The 20,839-nt window shown below is 54.5% G+C and overlaps 4 protein-coding genes across 4 annotated transcripts; 1 reads left to right on the plus strand and 3 right to left on the minus strand.

The window, feature by feature from the left end:
- Positions 1-185: 185 nt before the first annotated feature.
- Positions 186-1,496, plus strand: J4E78_010018 (uncharacterized protein; the record flags this gene model as incomplete). Its single annotated transcript, XM_049370601.1, has 4 exons — positions 186-527; positions 580-985; positions 1,032-1,380; positions 1,472-1,496. The coding sequence occupies 4 exons, from the start codon at positions 186-188 to the stop codon at positions 1,494-1,496; spliced, it is 1,122 nt and encodes a 373-aa protein (XP_049217623.1).
- A 2,430-nt stretch (positions 1,497-3,926) lies between these two features.
- J4E78_010019 (uncharacterized protein) lies at positions 3,927-4,359 on the minus strand (the record flags this gene model as incomplete). The annotated part of the gene is made up of 3 exons (XM_049370602.1): positions 3,927-4,015; positions 4,078-4,224; positions 4,302-4,359. The coding sequence occupies 3 exons, from the start codon at positions 4,357-4,359 to the stop codon at positions 3,927-3,929; spliced, it is 294 nt and encodes a 97-aa protein (XP_049217624.1).
- A 1,060-nt stretch (positions 4,360-5,419) lies between these two features.
- J4E78_010020 (uncharacterized protein) lies at positions 5,420-10,053 on the minus strand (the record flags this gene model as incomplete). The annotated part of the gene is made up of 5 exons (XM_049370603.1): positions 5,420-5,522; positions 5,573-8,315; positions 8,367-8,745; positions 8,959-9,378; positions 9,442-10,053. 5 exons carry the CDS (start codon positions 10,051-10,053, stop codon positions 5,420-5,422), a joined length of 4,257 nt encoding a protein of 1,418 aa, XP_049217625.1.
- Positions 10,054-17,430: 7,377 nt separating this feature from the next.
- J4E78_010021 (uncharacterized protein) lies at positions 17,431-19,162 on the minus strand (the record flags this gene model as incomplete). Its single annotated transcript, XM_049370604.1, has 3 exons — positions 17,431-17,777; positions 17,827-18,440; positions 18,492-19,162. The coding sequence occupies 3 exons, from the start codon at positions 19,160-19,162 to the stop codon at positions 17,431-17,433; spliced, it is 1,632 nt and encodes a 543-aa protein (XP_049217626.1).
- Between the last annotated feature and the right edge of the window lie 1,677 nt (positions 19,163-20,839).

Genomic DNA, 20,839 nt, shown 5'->3' on the forward strand with positions numbered 1-20,839 from the left:
GCAACCAATACCTCATTTGGGGGCCAAATGACTGCGCCTCAGCGGGATGGAGGCAACCATCCCGCCAGGTACCACATCTCAGCTGGATCCTCTGCTTATCGCAAGCTTCTACGATGCGTCTTTTCGTCAGCAGGAACTGATATCATTCACCCCTATTGTGCATCATTTGAGACAGATCATATTCAATGCAGTCGCAAAGTCGCTGGTACTTGAATGCCCGGGCCAGCTCCCCTGCGAGCTCAGCCGAGGATGCCTTCAAAGAGGCGCTTGCCGTCTTTCAGCTGGATCCCCGCACCTGCGCCAAATTCGACAGAGTTCAGCAACTTCAAAGTCTCAACGACTTGGAAAGCGTTCTCAACGAAGCGCGATCCAAGTACGAGCGACAACATGAGGATAAAAAGGTCGCTAAGTGGTTATCAAAGCTATCGTTGCGCATCTGCCATTATGGCCAGATCTTTGACGTCCTCGTCCAGCATCACCCTGAGTACGTCAGTCTGGCATGGGGGGCAATGAAGTTTCTCTTCGTCGTACGTACTGCTTTCCAATATGTACGAATTGCAGGCTAATAGTCCGTGTTAGTTAGTGGAAAACCATGGGAAGCAACTCAGAGTCCTTGCGAAAGGCTTAAGCCAAATCGCGGACGTATTACCGCGCATAGAATCCGCAAATATCCTCTACCCTACCGATCGCATGCGCCATGCAGTATCCGAGATTTATAGTAAAATCATCCAGTTCTTCCTTCGGGCGGAGCGTTGGTATCAGCAAGGCAAACTGCGCCATGCGTGGGAAGCCCTGAGTCGACCCGCCGAGCTCTACTACAACGACTTGGTCCAGGAAGTCGAAGAATGCACGAGATCGATTGAAGTATTGGCGAACGCAGGTGCTCAGGCGGAGCAGCGCGATATGCATCTGGAAATCAAAGAATTGGGCAAGAGGCTGAAAAGCTCGGAAGAAACCCTCCAGGAAGTGAGAGGGCTGCTCATCTGTAGGGTACTCGTGCAGTCAACAATGCTTTTTCTAATAATGCGCAGCGTACCAGTCGATTCAAACGAGTGCGAATCTGGACACCAACCACCGCCTGACGGATCTCCAGCTGAACCAGATCATGGATTTCCTCTCTGGTGCGAATGCGCTGGATCCGCTGAAAGCCCTGCAATACCGCGCTTTCATGAGTGCTCGCACCAGAGGCCGTCGGTTGAAAGAGGAGACGGGGTCGCAATTCTGGTCAAATTCGAAGTTTGCCGCCTGGGAGTCTGCATCATCACCCGCTATGATTATGGTGAAAGGCGAATACAGCACTCGATTTCAAGTCCAGGGGTTCGCCGTTGACGTCATACACGACCTGCGCAATCGGACCGTCCCCATACTCTGGGCTCTGAAGTCAGTATCGGCGCATGGTGCATCTGCTGCATCGACAGTAGACGTTATCAAAGGACTGATATGTCAGGCAATACAGCTCAATATCTCACAGCAGACGGAACGCTCACTTGCGCTGAGTTGTGCGCAATTTCGTGCAGCCGACTCTGTCGAGCAATGGTTCGACCTCTTAGCGCGTACGATCGCTAGCTTCCCTCAGCTCTACATCATCGTCGACTTGGAAGCTGTGGGAAGTTCATATCTCCAAAGCACTTCCTGGCTCTCTCAGTTGGCCGCTATGTTCCAACGACATGCTTCCGGAAAGTGGATATCGCGGCTTAAGATCTTGCTGATTAGCTACGGATCCATGCTCTGGCAGCAAGACGACCTGCTCCACTTTCGGGATATCGTTGTGCCTGCACGGCAATCTCACACTAATTCCATGCTTCAAGGTCGTCTACGCGGATCTGTCTTGCCCGGTCGCGCGCGGTCAAACCCTTCGAGAGGGAGCATGCATGCACGTTTTATTGGCAGACGAGGGTGCCATTCTACACTCGTAGGAGGCTGAACGATTCTTCGATCCCAATTTCGTGAGCATCCTGGTAGTGAGTATTGTCACCGCTGCCCGATCTTTTGCGATTATCGCTACAGGATTACTATTTGGCCCGTGTTACGGCAAGTCAAATGGCACGACCCATATATGGTCTTTGGGGCTGATTTGTTTTGAGGAAGCGAGCTAAGAGCCAAACTCATCGCGATTTCCCCGTGCCTTCTGGTGTTTTGTTTGGAACGTCGTACTTTTGAGATTCAGTAACAATTCAAAGACGCAGCTTTATACGCAAAAGGTGAAATGGCATCAGTGTTCTTGCCGCTAGATCCAATAGGCGACAGGACCTGCCGATATTGCGTTTTGGAAGATCGCCAGCAAAGCCAAATGGTGCACCTACCAGCAGTCACGCTGGCTGTCTCATAAGACGTGAATAAAACATTTTGTATAGATTGGGGGCCCATATTTTTCTGCTCGTATAGTTTTTGGTGTCGAATTCTCGCCACATTCGTCTGCTGTCGGGTATTTTTGGAGAACGGGAACTCGGCAGGCATATAAATTCGGATCACAACCACTGGTCGACACATGTCATAATAGAATAGACTTTTTGAAGTCAACAGGATGCATACATTGCCGTTGAGCTTTTGGCTTTTGCAAAGGCGCCGGAGGCCACAACCATCGAAGACGGCTCCAATTGTTTTGGATTCAATGCACACGTAAAGACGTAGACGATGAAAGGAAACACTCGGAGGAAGGACACTTTATATGCAAGCAGTTCCGTGTGCTATTGCCATTTGATAGGCTTCTCTACTACCAAGAATCGCGAAAGCAACATGGGTTAGTCGTTGCTGTGTTCCTTAGTCAAAGCAGGACAGCACATGAAGTTTGCATCGAAGACTTTTGGAACGATAACCGCGGGAAAAGCTCTCTTAGCGCGCATCAAATCCTGCGTAACGGATGTTGGAGACTTCAGCGGTGACCCAATGCAGAAGTACGCCTGAGCAAATGGCGGGTACAGACAGGCTTTTAGTTCTGCGAGAAGAGAAACTCAACTCTTTCATTGGGTAGGATGAGATGAACTTTGGAAGACTACAAAGTCCATGGCCGATGTAGGTCCACCGTTCTGGGAGAGAAGGCGGCAGGCGAGAACATGGAATGTATGCGACTGATTTTTGAAAGGCAGAAGGAGCAGAACACCATACATCGGGTGACGTATCATTTTGGAAAAGCCAAAAGGCTGTGGATGTTGAGAGCAAGAGTAAGGAAAAGAAAAAGAGAGGTATTTATACAGCCAGCGTACGGTTCCAGAATAAGATGCGAGTCCGTCGGGGCAGTACGTGCGCCTCATGTTTTTTTCGTATGTCTTTTTGGTATAAATCGAAGGTATGTATATACCCATGCATCGCATCGCTAGTAGTTTTGCGAAGTCATATAAGTCCATTGGAGAGTTTTGTTCGACGCCTTCTGCATGTGCACCATCCACAATCAGTAACCAAGGCATTCCACATGGAGTGCTTGATTGGGGGTTTCGATCGTAGGACTCGAAAAACATGGCACGCCATTGCAGTGTTTTGGGAACAAATCAATAGGTATGTGGTTGGTAGGAAACACCATCGGATGGGCATCCTTGATTTTAGGTGCAGGCGGGAACTCCATGAAACGTAAGGGTTTTGAGTTTGGTCTCGACGTCCACTCATGCGGGCTCGTTCTCTGCGTTTTGAAGAAGGCAAATCGGAAATAATAGATAATAGAAAGGTAGCTTGAGAAGAGGGATAGACTGTATTTATACCCCTCGAAGCACCCGAGAATCGCTTGAGCTAGGCTAGTGCGACCAGTAAGTCTCATGACTCTGGTACACCCAAATGGCCTGCACGCACTTCAGCACCACTGTCCAAGGTCGATAATGCCTTCATAGGTAACATTCATTCTTCTTCATTGGCATTACGCCGACCTCAAAGGTACTTGTTGGCTTTACTCATCACCGAGCTTACTCCCGCTATCGCAGAGAAACATTCCCACCACTCTACTGTCCACCAGTCTGATTATCCTTCTGCTCCATACCCACGCTCCTTCCACCAGCCTTCGTTGTGTCGCCGACAAAGTTGCCCGCCGCTATTACAACACGTTAGCACAAGCTTCATTACCCTTCCCTTGTCCGTTGCACCATTACTCACCTTTGGTAGTATCACCAGCACCCTGGGTAATCCCCGTAACAGCGTCACCGAGTCCCTTTCCACCAGCCGCGACAACATTGCCGGTAGCGTCGGTGACGCCTTGGACGCCTTTGCCGAGGGTGTTTGTTGCGGCGCCTAGAGTGTTTCCTGGATTGTTAGCAAAGACTCTGCTCTCAAGTTGCGCCCCTGCTGCTTGAACAGTAAACAGGCGTAATGGGACGTACCGAGACCGCTAGCAGCGGTGCCGAAGAAGCCTTTTTGTTGGTTGTTCTGGTCGGACATGATTGCTTTGTGTGGTAGACTCGTGCTGTGATTCGGATCGAAATATAGGGTCTGATGTGAGGATGTCTGAAGTTTCGCCTTTAGGAAGTGTTGAGAGTGAGGTGTAATGTGCTTACTTCGGCCAGCCTGATGTTCTGATATGTGGTTGACCACTCTGTCCTTATGACGTAGCCAGTTGCGCCATGCTCACCTGCATCCCTGCGCGCTGCCCCTCACCTGGAAGTTGCGCAAAGACGCGCAACGCTCCTGCCGTCTGCAAACGTCCCGCAGTAAGATCGACGTTTACATCACATCACATCATTGGCGGGGAACGTGCGTTCAACGGTTCCAGGGGCGGACGCAGACTCCCCTTGGCCCAGGCGCATCACAGACAGTATCACAGACAGAAGCAGAGTCATAATTTTTTACCAGTTTATTCGAACTAGATCAAGCTATTGCACAAAGAGTCATCTCCTCGTAGATCTTGCTCTCGTGTACGCAGGATCTTTTTCGCAAGTGCATGCCTAAGCAAGTTTGCTATCGTCGGCGGACACCGCATCACCAAGCCACCACTCTCTGTAAGAGGCAAAAAGAAGGAAAGGAGGATAACATGCGCATAAAGGGGGAGCGGGATTGGAGAGACCTCCACAGGAAGACGCGGTACTCCTTCTACCTCTTGGTCCTCCCTACCCCAAGGAAATCGCAGCGCAAAGAAAAGATGGAGGACTGAGGAAAACTTGGCCAAAATGCCCACCCAGAGCGCTCGTGAAAAGCGTGTGGTGTAGACCATCCCCATCTTCAGATCCGGAACGCCGTCATGAAGCATGCGCATAAAAAGAGTCATCGAGGCTTGTACCAACCAATGGTTTGAACACCCAAACCCATTTCGTGAGACCGGCCGTCAGACAACAAGGAAACTTTTGGAATCCATCGCTCTTGAAAGTCGCAGTAATGAAACCCCGCGAAATGCAGAACAATGCGCGCGCTGATGCCCCCTTCTATGCAACGAAACAGGCGATTAGATTACCGCGTGCGGTGTGGTCTATGGGTATAACCGTCACGCGCTCGAAAGGAAAGGTAATCACTCGGAAGGCTTGGCCTCCGCGTCGGCAGCAGACTCATCAGCAGCGTTGGATGTAGAGCCAGCCTCGCCGGCGTCTTCGTTGCTAAGAGCAGCAAGTGCACTGTGACATATGTTAGTAAAGATCTCGAGTAAAAACAGCACGGATCTTACCTGAAAGCGTTTGCATGAGCAGTGGCCTCCTTCTCCTTCTGCACTGGTGGTGTGCCATTGCGCGAAGAGGCGTTGGAGTCTTCACGACTACCCATGCCGGGACCGATACCCATACCACGGCGGCTACCGGCGCGGTTACCAAGCATGGACGGGCCGAGAGATCCAGCGTTGTTGAGGTTGCGTCCAGAAGCACCCTTGGACAGCTTGCGGAGATCGTCCATTTGGACACGGCTGCCAGTGTCTGGAGGAGGCTGCATGCCACCACCTGAGAACGAGCGAGCGTCGCCGCGACCCATGGGAAGACGGCCACCACCACCGCGTTGGTTTGAACGTGTGCGCTCCATCTCGGCGGCCTGTTGGGCTGCCATGGCTTCTTGATGAATCTCGGCGATGGTCTTGGGACCCTTGAGGATGTCCTTGGACTTCCAGCCGGACTTGCGCATGTCGACGGTGTCAAGCAACATGAAGTGCATACGCGAAGGAAGACCCTCCATGTTCATGACCTTCTCGATGCGCTCGAAGTACATGTTGATCATCTTGGGGCCGGCTTCGGCGGACTCCATCGTGGCACCCACAGTGCGTAGCAGCTTGACCAAGCTCTCAATAGCGGCCTCATCGGGGAGACCCTCAAAGTCGAGAAGCTTAAGCACACACTCGTGCATGATGCGCAGAGTCAACATGCCCAGCTTGTATAGCTCTCCGATGAACTGGATCAGACCGAGACCCTTACGCTTGGCTGCAGCGGCAACGTAGTACTCGTCTGACAGAAGCTTCGCCTCCTTTTCGCCTTCAGGCGCCTCGGGCAGGTTGACTTCCCAACCACGCTCGAACTCCTCTTGACAGCGGTTGAGGAGGTACTTACGGAAGAGAGCACCACCGACAACTGGCGCACCGTGCTTGTCGCGGACATTCTCATCCTTGATCTCGGTGCTCATGGTCTGCAACATGCGGCTACAGAACTTGGCGTACATGGACGACCAATGAGACTCGTCACAAGCCTTCTCAAAGGTGAGCTGAATGACCTGGCGAAGAGTGCGTCCATCAGTCTCATCCTTTGACTGTCCAGCGATCTCAAGGATTTGATCGGAAATCTTGTCGAACTTGTCGGGTGTCATCTTGTTGAGAGCGGCCTTGACCTTACGCTGTACCATATCGGGAGCCAAGTGGCCTGCGCTCATCTGGGCCTGGACAGCAGCGGGCTGAGTGAGCGACGTAGGCACCCAACCAGTCTGCGAGCGTTGGAGTGCCTTGACTTCCTGACCGGCGGTCAATGGCATTTGCTTGGCATCTTGAGCATGGCCGCCGCGGCCACCCTTGTGGCTGTTTTGGCCGCCCCTACCGCGTGAGCTGCCAACGCGAGGAGAATTGGGTTGATTGCGGTCGGCGCTCTGGTAGGAGCTTTGACGTCCTGACATCGACTGCCCGCCCATAGGAAATCCACCACGACCTCCACCTAGAACGACATGAGCAAGAGGGTTCGTCATAGAGCCACCGCGTCCGCCTTGGGCTTGCTGGAAACGCTGTTCGGATGTCGTACCTGGCGGGAGTGTGCGGCCTCCTGGCTGGAATCCACCGCCTTGCCCAAATGTACCCATTCCACCGCCACCGCCAGGGCGAGAGCCTTGACGTCCACCGGCGCCCAGATGCATAGAACCGGGACGAGCAGATGGAGGACCGCGAGCAGATTGGGGCTCGTCACCAACTGTCTCCTTGAGCTTCATGTCCCAGTCAACAGATGGCTTCTCCTTGAAGACATCCTGGAATTGCAAGAGGAAGTCCTTGTCGTACTGGCGGCCCTTGCTCCGGTTGCTGTTGTTAAGAGCTGGGTTGGGACTGGCTACGCCTTGAGGATACATAACCTCAGCACGAACTTCGAGGAAACGTGCAGTCTTGAGTGCCTGCATACCAGCAGTCGGCTGTGCGGGCTCGACAGACTTGTTGGTCTCGAGCTTGAGAGCAGCTGGCTTGGGCTTGGAGCCAGTGGGGGTCTTGGAGGGTGCAGGTGCGGCAACAGGAGCTGCGGACTCAGCGGGAGCCGCCTCTTCCTCAGTCTGAGAGGCACCGGGACCGAACATGGTGTTCTTCTTCAGGCTTGCGAAGAGAGCCTTGTCCTTAGCCTCGCGTTCGGCCTTCTGCTCAGGAGTCTCTGCTGCGCGAGCGGCTTCAGCCTCTTCGGCTTCGCGCTCTAGCTTGCGCAGACGCTCCTCCTCCTGCTTGACCTTCTCGGCAGCGTTGGCCTTCTCAGCCTCGGCCTTCTTTGCCTTCTCCTCGGCGTAGCGCTTCTCATCTTCTTCGCGCTTCTTCTCTTCTGCCTCCATCTCGGCAATCATGCGGTCCATCTCTTCGTCTTCGAGGCGCTTCTTCTCGGCCTCGTCAGTCTCGGCCTTCTTAGCTGCTTCGGCATCCTCCTTCTCCTTGGCTTCAAGAGCAGCTTTGGCGTCGGCCTCTTCCTTAGCAGCAAGCTTTGCATTGGCTTCGGCCTTGGCCTCTTCCTCTGTAGCTTCCTTGGCCTTCTTCTCGGCTTCCTCTTGTAGGCGGAGCTTCTCCTGGAACTGCTTGACAAACTCGGCCTTCTTGGAAGCGGTGTCTTCAGCACGAGTAGAGTCGGTGGCGCTCGGTGCGCGCGGAGGAGTGGGAGTGGCAGCAATAGCGGGAGAACGAGGGGCAGCAGGTGCAGCGGATGCTACAGCAGGCGGGGCAGGCGAGGCGCCCTTGGGCTTGAAGTCGACAACTTCACCATCAACTATACGCTGTTAGTATTGTCATATCATCGCATGCAGAGATTGCAACTTACCAGTCTTGATCTGGATGGCCTTGCTTTGCCTCTTCGGACGCTCAAAGGTGGAGCTAGGTGCGGGGCTTGCCGCCGTCATGCTAGGAGTGTGTGTGTGCGAAATGTGGTTGACGTTGGTCATCGCAGGTGTGGAAGGCTGAGGAACAGCAGATGACGGGCGCTCCGACATGTTGGAAGGAGTGCGCGACATGCTCTGAGCCTGTGGCTGATGACCGTAGGGGGCGACACCGTAGGGAGACGGTTGCATTTGAGGAGGGAATCCACGACCTGGGCTGGCGGGAACACCTGGGTAGTGGATAGACTGCTGAAGTCCGTAGCTCTGCGGGTAGAAGTTGTTGTATGGGTCTAGGTTAGGCTGGGGCATGCCTCCGTAGATGGCCTGTGGGGAAATTTGTGTTAGGAATGATTCGATATTTGTACTTGAAAAGACTGAAACATTTGGTGGCGGAACAATTTGTGTGGGGACATTTGCCGAGTCCGATCGACCTTGGTTGAAAGGCCTCTCGGTCCCGACAGAAACACAGCTGGACATGGGAGAATTGTGAGAAACTCGCGATCCAGTCGATAGAACCGATCTGCGAGATGAAGAAACTGAGGGAGTTGCTGAAATAGTGGAGGATGTACTTGCCTGTTGAGGGTACTGCTGTTGCGGATAGTATGGCATGCTCTGAGGATTAGCGAGGTGCTGCTGCTGATGCATAGTAGCGGGTGTCATAGCAGGGCTACGGTTCTGTGTGTAAGGAGAGCGCTGCGGGCCAGGAGGGTGGAATGGCGCAGCCTGGCCGCGGCCCATCTGAGGCATCGGGCGGAACGGCTGTGGCGAATGGTTGGCCATGTGCGGGTTGTATTGACCTTGAGGAGGGAATCCACCACGGCCGCCTCGGTTGGAGTACGAGCCGCCGCGGCCCATGTTTGCGTTGCTCATGTCGCTGTGCGCAGACTGGGAGGATTCGCGACGCATGTGTTGGGGCATCGTGTGAGAGTTTGGTTGAGGGGGCATAGCAGGGCGTGCCTGTGGTGGGGTCAGTATGTGAAGCGGAGAGAGGACTATATGGGGGGCAGGGCGCAAACTCACGTTAGGCTCAGTGCTTTCACCGCCCTGGCCACCGAACACAATGTTTGGCCTAGTGGGCAGTCCGTCGGGCTTGGGGCCTCCCGAAATAGGCGTAGGAATGGGCGATGGTGAATGAGCGGGCGAGGCAACGCGCGGGTTCTGCACCTGCGCCGGGTTCAGGTTTCCCTGGACTACAGGCGAGGCGTGGGCAGGCGCTGGCGAGCCGGCAAGCGACCCGAACTTGATACCAGAGGGCGGGCCGCCTGCAGTCGCAACCGGCGGGGTCTGCTTGATCTGGACAGACGACTTGCGCTCGTGGGCGCTGCCGTTGGGACCACCGCTGACGATGGTGGGCATGACGGGAATGGCAGGCTTGAGGGCGCCGTTGCCGTTCACCGGGGAGACAGAGGAGCTCTTGCCATGCTGCGCGCTCTGCGGTCCTCCCACTGCCACGGGCGGCGCTGCGCTAGACACGATCGTGGGTTTGGTCGCGTTGGCGTACGAGCTGCGGGCAGTGGGTTGAGCCGAACCGGCGGCCACGGTGGCGGACGATCCTGTAGAGGAGCTGTTCGCGGTCGCAGACGAGGAAGCGGCAATCGGCGGGGTTTGCGAAGTCGAGGCGGGATTACTCATGGACTCGGTGGTGGGTGAGGTGAGGTGCGGTGAGGGTGTGGAGGGCGGTCGGTAGGCTGCGCAATCGCTACCTGGCTGAGGGCGATGACGTTGGTGCTGGAATCCCAGATTCGAGCGAGGGGACGAACTCTGCGGAATTAATGAGTTGCTGGGACAGCGACTCGGGGGGTGCAGAAAAGAGTGTCGTCCGCGTGGGGAAGGGAAGGTCAGAGGTCAACTCCTTTGAGAAGGGTGTTGAGGGCTGTCCGAGCGCTTCAATGAAGAGGTCTCTGAACAGGTTTCCGTGTCCGGGAGGGGGATTTCGCCGAATAAATTCGTGAAATCGACGGGGCGGCTCGTGTGAAGATCACTGAGTCCGCTGCGTGTGTCGTGATGAGTGTTCTCGCAGTGGAGAGACGGGTGGGTGGAGGGATGGCGGTTGGGCTCTTTCGAAAATTGTTTGAGTGCCACACTAAGCCGCAACAAGGATCTTGTCCTAGCCGAGCCCTTGAAGGCAGTCCCAACACCTCGAATTCACACGGACAAATTGCCGCTTGCTTGCTTGGTGACTGCTTGCTCAGGGTCACGGGACAGTCATTTCACGGTGAATTCATTGGTGCGCGCTCATAAACCATGGTGCGGATTGTGCCTTCCTCGGATACATGAGGCAAGCGCGAGGGGCTCCCACGCTGCCTCACCAATTCCAAGTCGTTGATATCGTCATCACATACGCAGTAAGCAGGACATGACACACATTGCTGCACTGCGCCCCAATGGCCTCGTTGTGACTCCTCCTAGCAGGACGTGACTATGGTTGCCGGAGGATGGAGACAAGGCTCTAGTACGTGGGGTGCCTTGCGCTGGGCCAGGCGGCAACAGCGAGCTGAGATGCATCTTCTAGCAAACACCACCGTTGCGCAGACCCATATGTCTACCGCGTACCAAACGCCCTGTTCTCACTCGCAGCATACAACCAGGTAGATGGTGACTTAACTTGACCATTATAGTTCAGCCCTGTGTCTCTCAGGATACACCCCGTTGCACAGCAAAGCACAGATGTGGCTATAACAAAGCAACAGCAGACAAGGCAGTCCTAGTCCCACGATACTGCCTAAGTTCTGTCAGCCATACAATGTCGAGATGCATCTCCCCTCCTGCGCAGATCGAAGAAAAATGTAAACCCACTGACGTCTTGCTGCGCATCTATGCACGATGACGGCGTGTCTCGCGGAGGCGACCATTCACGTGAAAGGCATCTCCGCCTTAACTCCATTGTCATGTGCGAACCTCAGGTATTGTTGCCACAATCGATAAGGTTGATCAGACCACTCTGTGCACCACCTCCAAAGTTACTACTGACTACAAGGCCCGACTTGACTCAGGTACTGGTCGTGGACTTCACACGGACTCCGTTCTGTTGACTGGACGATGCATCGACCATTTTGTCGGCGGCATGACTGCGCTGCGCTGCGCTGCGCAAGCGATGAACAATGAACAATCATGAGACAGCGATAACATCATGATTACGACTGCTCTCAACAAAGGGTTTGTGAGGTAAGAGGGTCTTGGGAAATGCGCATGCTACGGGCGGCTTTTCTCACAGTACCAGTGAATGGAGTGGGTGTCAACCGGCGTCGATGAAAGTGAATGCAGTGAAATATGCTCTTTCGATATTGATATCCCGATCTTGGGGTGATGCAGATCTGTGCTGTCAACTGTGCTAGTATTACTGCAGTAGCTCAAGAAGGGTATTCAAGAGGTAATGACCCTGAACCATCGACCGCACGCTTGTGAGATTGCAAGAGTGCAACCTGGACTACTGTGCCACCGTACCTAGGTATCTTTGACAACTGCAAAATGATCTTGGTACCGGTATATGGGTCGTCCTTCGGTCGCAATATCGGAATCTCGATTGTCACACCTGGGGAGAATACTGTAAATCTAGCGTGTTCGGACGCGTACAGCCCACGTTCTTACAGCGGGTACCTAGGTAGGGCCGTTCAAATGCGCGGTCACCTCATACAACCTTGGAGAAATCTCGACAGGTGCGCTGCCGTCTACATTAGTTTTAAGACCCAAGCTTCTCCATAATGATGTAGAGTCCTAGGAGATGAGTGTAAAATTTCTGCCTTACATGAGGCGGGGTCTGCTTTCTTGTGGAAGCAATGAGCTGCAACTGTGGGTCATTGCAAATGAATATGGCAATGTGAACGCATACCGCCACCAAGACATGCCCAGGCAGACGCAGGCTCTCCCATTGACTATGTATCACTTACCTGGAGATTACTGACACCAGTGACATGCCGCTTGGGGAGTCTACCCACCATCATTGCTCCCGAGGTCTCAACCCACCCAACAGCCACCATCATCGCCCGTTGCAATCCTTGACTCACACGAAACGAAACGGTGACACAACGAGACGGCAACTTCAGCAGCCGAGTGCAGCCAGCAGCTGCCGGAATCCTGTCATGCAGCGTGGCATTAGCAGCGCACAGCCGACGGTTTTGCATGCGCCGGCAGCACAGCAGAAGCAATGTCGTGGTCGCAAAAGCAACGAACACGACCGATGCTGAAACCCTGCTGCGGGTGTAATGCAGCGGTCCGTAATGCCAGGTACCGAGGCCAGACCAAATGGCTTGTGGTCTCTGGCGGTTTGGTACGACCTCTTATACTTGCGTGTGGGCGAGTCGCCTCAACGCTGAGGATTAAACCTCACGCGCCCTACCAACGAAATGAGGCATGACGTCCGCATTCTGTCGTGTTGCGACAAAAGAGGACAGCCATGCCTAACGATGCGTTGGCCATCGCAATTCCATCAATCGCATTCGCCCCGCAGTATTCGCCTCGGGATGCCGGAGATATGCAAGTCTGCGGAAAGCGCAATTCCCATGTATCTGGGGGTGTGGAGATGAAGGAGGAAACGAACGTCGCAGAGTCCCGCATACGGGCACCGTGGAAGAGGAAACTTTGACCGTCAGCGGCGTCGAAAAGTTCCACCTCTCATCGTCAGCCACACCCACATTACCTCGGCGAAGTGCCACTCTTACTTTCCTGTCAGAAAAGCCGCCGGCTGTGGCAGACGCAGACGCTCCTCATCGAGTAGTCCCCCAAGCCTGCGCCTTGGGGCAAGCTCAGCTTTTAAAGCGTGCGCCAGCCTTCCGCATCTCGTATCTTGCTCCGGTGCCCGGACGCGCGAATAGGCGGGTCAGAAGGTTTGGTGTCGATGGCGCAAGCTTGCCGTCGTCCGATCGCTGACTGCCATGGCCTTGCTCGTATCCTTCGAGGATCGCCCTGCGCCGTATCAACGCAGGTGCATAACGGCTGAGGAACCACCCTCGGGCACTAAAAGCGCCTCACAATCCTTTGGCGTTGATGGCATGTGACGGGTTGGAGTCAAAATTGACATCGTATCAAGCTGCCGTAGGATTCTTTGCTTTGCTCAAAGTACCGGCCGTGGCTGCAGATGAGGAAGTTGCATGTGGGTGGGGAGATAGCAATGCAGGTGAAAGAAGAAATTTGGAAGGTCGTGCTCGTCCCGTCTTTGTTGTCTGCATCATCCCGTCCCGCCCTTTGCTTCTTCTGGCCTGCATCGTCATTCTCCAGAGGCGCGAGAGCCTGACCCACCACGAGCGAACTTGTCGAAGAAGCATGACTGCCCAACGGCTCACACATTCTGCATCTATTCGCCATGCGTATCAGCCATTTCCAATACCTTACTGCATTTCGCTTCTCGACCGAGGCGCCGCCTTAGGTACGTATCTCGACATCATCATGGCAGCGCTACCAGAAGTCGTCGCATCCCTGCTGACCTCGGGACCTGTGGAGCGAGACGCTGGCAGCGCAACCTCCACGTGATATGCGTCTTCCACCAATCGCCTCTAATACTGGCAATTCACTCCGCGCCAAAACAGGAAAGCGACCCTGATGCGACCCGGCCAATCGCACATCCGGAACTCAGGACCGACGACGACAAGCACAACACAGCGTCGCAGGGCTGACACCGAGAAACCCAGTGCCCTCCACCTCGCCAGACTGCAGACTCCACGATCCTTCTCGGCTCTTGAAGTGCCAATAGGGTGTTTGTGGAGGGATAAGCCTCGAGCCTTCTCCGCACGTCATGAAGGCTAAAAGTTCCTGTCGAACCAGTTCCAGGTCGTAATTCAGCCGGGATGGCAGTCCCCTTACTCATCATTTCAGGCACGTCGTTCCGGACTCCTTGGACCGCAAAGGCGCGACTCATGTGTACCTTGCACCACACCACCGAGCTGACGGACAATATTTCTGGTAGCGCCATTGCCTAAGGTCCGGTCCGGTAAGCTCAGCGGCTAGGCTGCGATGCGAGGACGTTTGTGAAAGGAAGGAATGTGGAGGAACAAGGTGGAGGGCGTGGTGCAAAAGCAGCGACAGGGGACGCTAGCCAACGCTCGTCCTGCACATGATGCGCTCCGCAGGAGGTGAACGGTGGCCCTCGAGGGTTCTGTCGGAATGGCGTACCGCATTGCGGCGGCCTTACCCCATGGGTGAGCCACGATGACTTCAGCGCCGGCCTGCGTTGTTGTCAATGCCATGGTTGCTTTCGCTTGTGCTCGGTGTGGTCCGTCCTGAGTCGCGCGTCTTGCTTTGGTCTGGAGTAACCTGCCCCGGCCCTGCCCTTGTCGATAAGTGGCCGAAGCTAGCGAGCTTAACTCGAGAATACAAGCTGCTAGAAACGTCTCTAGAGGGCGCCTATCACACCGCCGCTGGAGCCATGCACGGCGAGCCTCATCGCACACGAAGAGCAGCCGATCAACCTAGATCACACGCTCATGCTTCCGTACCCAGCACCGGCTGCAGGACATCCTCTGCCCATTCACACGACGTCTCCGCTGAACCATGTACCATGGCCTTCTCGAAGACCACCGCTTGGAAGAAGGCGCTCTGTGAATGACCCAATTCGCCCGCGTAGCCCTTACCCCGGCCGTGCCCAGCCACGATTAAGCCTAAGATCTTTCTCTTGCCTTGACCAGAGCACCCGCGGCTCCTCAATCTAACGATGCCAGCAGCAGCCGTTTAATAACTCTAACAAAGTTAAGATCCACACCTAGCATTCGCTTCTTAGCGGAAACTCTCCAATCTGCCAAACCAGCCACTCAAACACGCCAGCCGCTGCAAGAAATTCATATCCAGTGTGTCACGCAGCTGCTGGCGTATTCCCACCCTGTCTTTGTCCATCAACCCTTGGCCATAGTTCCATACTCTGTTGCTGATGTGTATACTGCAGCTCGACGCATACCGATCCTGACAACAGAGCATAACCGACCTTCCATCTTCCCCGCAAAATGCACAAACCCCGATCTTCCAAAGCACACGATGAACGTACGTCCATGCACCTGACGCGAAAAACAGAAGGCGCAAGGACCCTACTCTACTCGCTGTCACTCCACCGTTTTGCTCTCCACGTTTTTTTCTTCCATGCTGTACCACCTTGCACAACCCACAATAATCCTCCCGCACGTAAGGACCCATCATCCGAACCCAGCAAGTTTTCTGGTTCTGGTCCATCGGATGTCCGTATACGTAGGTCGCACTTGCTTCAACCAATTTAACCACACATGCCATGGCTTTCCCTGTCACGATATGCACAAGCTATCAAGCATGTGTACATCATTTCTTCGCAACCTTTCGATCCTCTCACACCACTTCGCCCAGCTATACCCTACCCCTACCGCACGTAGCTTGCCCTGCCTCGCACTACCAAAAGCGTAGTAACGCACTAGAACACCACACTGCGACGCACTACAACCCATGCAACCCATCGGTTCCTGAGCCTCAGAAGCCGAAATTAATCTGCTGCCAAGCACCATCCTGTACACATACCTGCATGTAGTGACGACCAGTCCTTGAGGCCATGCAGCCCACAAAGCAGGTAAAGTCTGGGGTAAAGTGTGGAGATCATGCCTTTCTTCCCCCCGTCTGGCTTCGCGTCCCTTTCCCGCCCCATCCATCCATTCCTACCACGCTATGCAGCTTGTGCGAGCAATCTAAACATGTTCGTGGTCATGTGCGTGTTTGAGACTTTGATTAGGGATGGTCAGAGAAGCTGCATGGTGATGCTTTCCACTGCCTCGCCTCCTTCTCCCCCACCCATCCGGTGGTGGAAGGGAAGGATCGACGGCTGGGGCGCTGAGGGGGAAGCCGGCGTGGTGGTTTGTGGAAGCTTTTCTAGCTGAAGAAGATTCTAGTGCATGATACAAGTGGTGATGTGAAACTGTGTGTGTGGTTGCCATGTGGGTGTGCGTGAGACTCTGAGTGAGCCATGGCAGCGACCTGCGTCTGCCAACGCCCAAACGTCGTCAGTGTAATTAGTTGTTTTCGCCTTCGCGCTGTACGCGGGAAGTTTTTCATTCGTAGGCTCAGCTCATTCGTAATCGTAGTATCCACATTCCTGTCTAGATCTATCCGCCCAGTTTTTCTCTTCGCCCGGAATTTCGGAACAAGTCCTCTGCGCTGCGAGAGGTGCTCACGGCCCTTGATGTGACATCGTCCCGTTGTCCGGCCGTGTACAAGAAGTGCTTGTCAAGTTGCTTGAGCGACTACTTCTTTCTAGGCAAGGGCAGAGAAGGGTATCCACATGGTTCGGTGTCCGCTAGAGGCTCCGACATCGCCTCAGGTATGAGGCGGCTGGGTAGCTGGCCAGATGGTTTGGACTAGTTTCGCTTGGATATAGAGGTACATGTCGTTCGACGACGGTGGATTGCTTGGCGATGCTGCCGCCACCACCTGTGTGTCAATCGGTCCACCGTTAAGTTAGTTAGTCAGGCACATGCAGGTAGCAGATCCACAGCAGTGACGGTAGCCGCCCTGCAAGATTGTATTGGAAGATGTGGGGTATCATTAACTTGTTCTGTTGTGTGATCGGCCGTGTCAGGTGGGTATTACTTTCGCCTCTTTGCAGTTTGTACAGGTATGGCTTTTTCCGAAGCGCCTCAAGTGTGGCCGTGTATATTGGACATGGCAGAGTGGCGGCAGGGCCAAGAAATGAGAAGTGGGTACAGCGTTTGCGTTGAAGGGTTTGAATTGCCACAATGAGATGCGGTGATTGTAGGATAAGATGATACATAGAATGATAATACCAATATGCGCTGCAAAATCGAGCTGCGAAGGGTTGTTGTTGAAAGGAGATCGGAAACAAGGGGTAATCGCCTGCCTGCTATGATAAAATATGTCGAAACAACCACCGAAGAATTCGTATAGAGATGCGAGACTGGTATCGCAGAAGGTTGGTGATACAAGACAGTGGTCATGTCATCAATCCAGTCGAAACATATATCCGTACCCATTTTTTCTTGATAAGACATAGCACGCTGTTCATAATCTTGACCGCAAAATAAATTCAAAGTAATCAAAACATTCGAGCGCTTAGTACTGATCGTTGTGATGGTCGTCGCTGTGCTGGCTGGTGTTCTCCATGACTTCTCCCAGGACAGAGCCGACGGCAGAATACGAGTCATTGTGCGCCGAGTCGTTCCGCATGTAGGAGTTTGGGAATGACGACATGTGGTGAGGTGCGCTCATCTGAGGCATTGCATAGCTCTGAGGTGTTACGAGCGGTGAGCCAGAAAAGGATGGAAAGTGGGCTGTTTGTGGTGTCGATCCGTTGCGTTGAGGCGTGTAGTGGGTGCTCAACTCAATGCGCCGGGGAACGCCGTTGGAGAAGGACCGCATTCTGTTGCCCGTGGAAGTTCCGAAGCCTGGTACTGGGGAGTCTGGTTAAGTTAGAACGGTGGAAAGCCCACGTGGGTTATGTAAACTTACAGGAGTAGCCAATACCATAGGGCATCATAGAGCTCGAGTAGGACCGACTGTCGTGATGGTTCTCGGAGCCATTGCTGTCGTGACTGCCAGTGTAGCTCATGCTAGTCCTCAAAGGCGACTGCAGAGACTCGGCACGACTTCTTGCGATTCGGTCGGCATGGAGCGAGAGGCGTGGGATGCTATGTTGTGCAGCATAAGCGGTAGGGTTGCTGACAGGCATGGAGAAAGGGTTGGACGTTCTGGGGCTAGTGTCGAGCGGCGCTGAATGGAAGCCAAAGGGGGATCCCTCGTGGGCTGATACCGGTGAAATGGTATCGGTTGCGGACTGGGGTGGAGTAAAGGTGAATCCACCGAACGCTGGGCTAATGCCCGTGGGTGACATGTGCGAGTCGAGCGGCCCTCGCCGGAAGGTATCAATGCTTAGTGGTCGCATCATGTTGCCTTCGGGGAAACTTGACCCGTAAGATGCGGGTGATGCCAGCGGTGTGCCTAGACCATGGGAGTTTCCGAATGGTGAATGCAATGCTGAGGCCATATCGAAGTCGTCTGGTAAGGCTCGCGACCTCATCATACGCTCACGGTCGTCGCTTGTTAATCTCTTGAGCTTGGCACGCCTGTACATATGTCAGCACATGCATCCTTCGGTGGTTTATGACACGACTCACCTGTTCTGGAACCAGACCTGGACCTGACGGGGGCTGAGACCGGGAATCTCTCGGGCTAGTCGCTCTCTGTGAGCTGCATCTGGGTGTGCTTGTCGGGCGAATTCGCTCATGAGGAACCGAGTTTGGTTGTGGGTAAGTCTGAACCTCTTCATCTTCCGCTTGGCAGCACGTATCTCCGCGGCGGTCATAGGTTGCCTATCTTCACCCTTGTCCTCTCCATCCTCGCAGTCGTCCTTGTCGTCGAGGATCAGATCGTCGTCTTCTTGGTCCTCGAGCTTCTCCACATTGACACCATCGTTGGTGGAGGGGGGCGTCAGTCTCGAGATTGGGCTGGTGGGTGCTGAACCTCCAAAGGTTACATTTGGGATGTCGTGCTGCTCGATCTCATCAAGTCCGGATGGTGTGTTGCTGCCGCTGTTCAGGTGGCTCTTGCCGTCGAGGAGGTAAGGAAAGCTCTTGTGTGTTCGCATTGACGGTCGCTTCATGTCGAGGTTGTGTCCAGCGACCTCAGCTTGGAGCATGGCCATGTCGCTATCTGAATGTGGTGGGGTATGTTCCAGAGTTCTGTATTCTGATGAATGCCACTCGTTGTCTGCAGAAGTCGTGCTATACGCAGACATGTGCGGCGAGCTAGGCGGAGACAAAGGAACGAGGAAGCTTCCGTCGACCATTGGCGCTTTTTGAACTGATGTAGTGGAGTAGATGTAGGCTTAGCTGTGTGGCTGATACCTCTCCTGTGACTCGCTGTTAGTGGGAAGCGGGCCTCAAGCTGGACCGCTGCTTACCTAGTTATTGTGGTCACCAGGAAGGCCTCAAGACTGGTGATGCTGGCGTCCTTGTTCGAACTTGTACCAGACTGCGGATTCCGCAAGGGGTAAAGATCTGACGAAGCTTGGTGTGGACAGTTGATCGTCGCTCGAACCCTGTGCGGGGTTTGATGCGGGTGATCAGCGAGAAAGAGTGAAGGCAGTCGCAGTACTACGACGGCGAGTCCAGCACGCGTTGAAGACGCGAGACTGTTACGAACGGGCAGTTCGAGGCTGGCGTGTTGGTGGGTCTAAGGATGGCGGGTATGCGAAGCCAGGCTGAAAGCTGATGTCGTACCGACAGTAGGATTGGGGCGCGGAGTTTTGGTGCAACTTCAAGCTTGAAATAGAAGCTACCGGGGAGGTGATACTGGGAGCCAAATAAAGATAGACGCTGACGGTGGGCGCTTGATGCTTGACAAGAGTTGAGGTGATGGACAGTCGACTTGCTTGGAAGAGTGAAAGCGTAGTCTGGTAGTCAGCGATGGGTAGGCCTTTGTAAAGAGGGCCAGGAACCGTCGGAGGCTATATCAGCGATGGCGGCAGGGGAGGGGAACAGATCATTCAGACAAAAAGGCTTGACGGTACTCTACTGACGACGATCCGGATAAAATCGAGGTTAAGACAAGTGCGAGGGACTAGGGTCAGACTACGCATGGACAGCGGTGCCTCTTAGGGAAACATGATATCCTTCGAGGATCTGGAAGCAGCTTGTTACACGACGAGAAGCGTGACTAACGTCGAGGGCTAGCAGACCCCAAAGGCTCAGGGCACAGGGATACGGTAGCTCGGGACGTGGGCCTACTACGAAGGAGAGACGGAGCGGGAACGGGCGAATCGAAAGGCTCTGGATCAGGTGTGCTGCATGCCAGGGTGCCCTCCCCTCGAAAGGGAAGGGGAGCGAGCGGTGCGTGAACATGGTGGGCTGCAGGCTACATGCATAGACCAGGGCCCGTGTAGAAAAATGGCCGACGAGCAAGGACTGATCCGTGGCGTCTCGCAGTCGAACGTCGAGGCAGGCGGCGGCGCCATTATTGGCCAGATGCGATGCGGGAAGTCCAAGGAACCCGCAGCGAGAAAGCGCAGGGATGTTACAGGGCTCGGCAACGCTTGCACGGCTTGTTGCGGGGTGTTGCTGTCAATGCTGCTTTAGTGTGGTTTATGAACGGACGAGATGGTGGTGTGGTGGTGAAGGTCGGACTTGGTGCCGCCAGGTTCGTGTACTCGCTGCTACTGTCGTCGAACCACCAACCTTCACACGGCGACGTCGCGCTGGGTGGTGGACCAGGCCGCCTTGGGCCGGTGGCTCCCCAGTGCTTCTTCTGGCACCTGTCAAATGTTACTGACGACGGACCGCAAATTGCGTATGCGTCAGGAACGCGGTGCATCAGCCTTGCCAGTGCCAGTGGTTTGAGCCGCCCATCGCGCCCGCTCAGATGCATGAACTTTGAACCTTGGTCGTCTTCAGCCGTGACCCATGATGCTGGCCGGCAACCAAGGAACCGCGTCTAGCTACATGTGTGTTGCAGCTGCACACCTGCT

This window comes from Alternaria triticimaculans (assembly GCF_023758025.1).
Source record: "Alternaria triticimaculans strain BMP 0046 chromosome Unknown scaffold_26, whole genome shotgun sequence".
NCBI classification, from domain to species: Eukaryota; Fungi; Ascomycota; class Dothideomycetes; order Pleosporales; family Pleosporaceae; genus Alternaria; species Alternaria triticimaculans.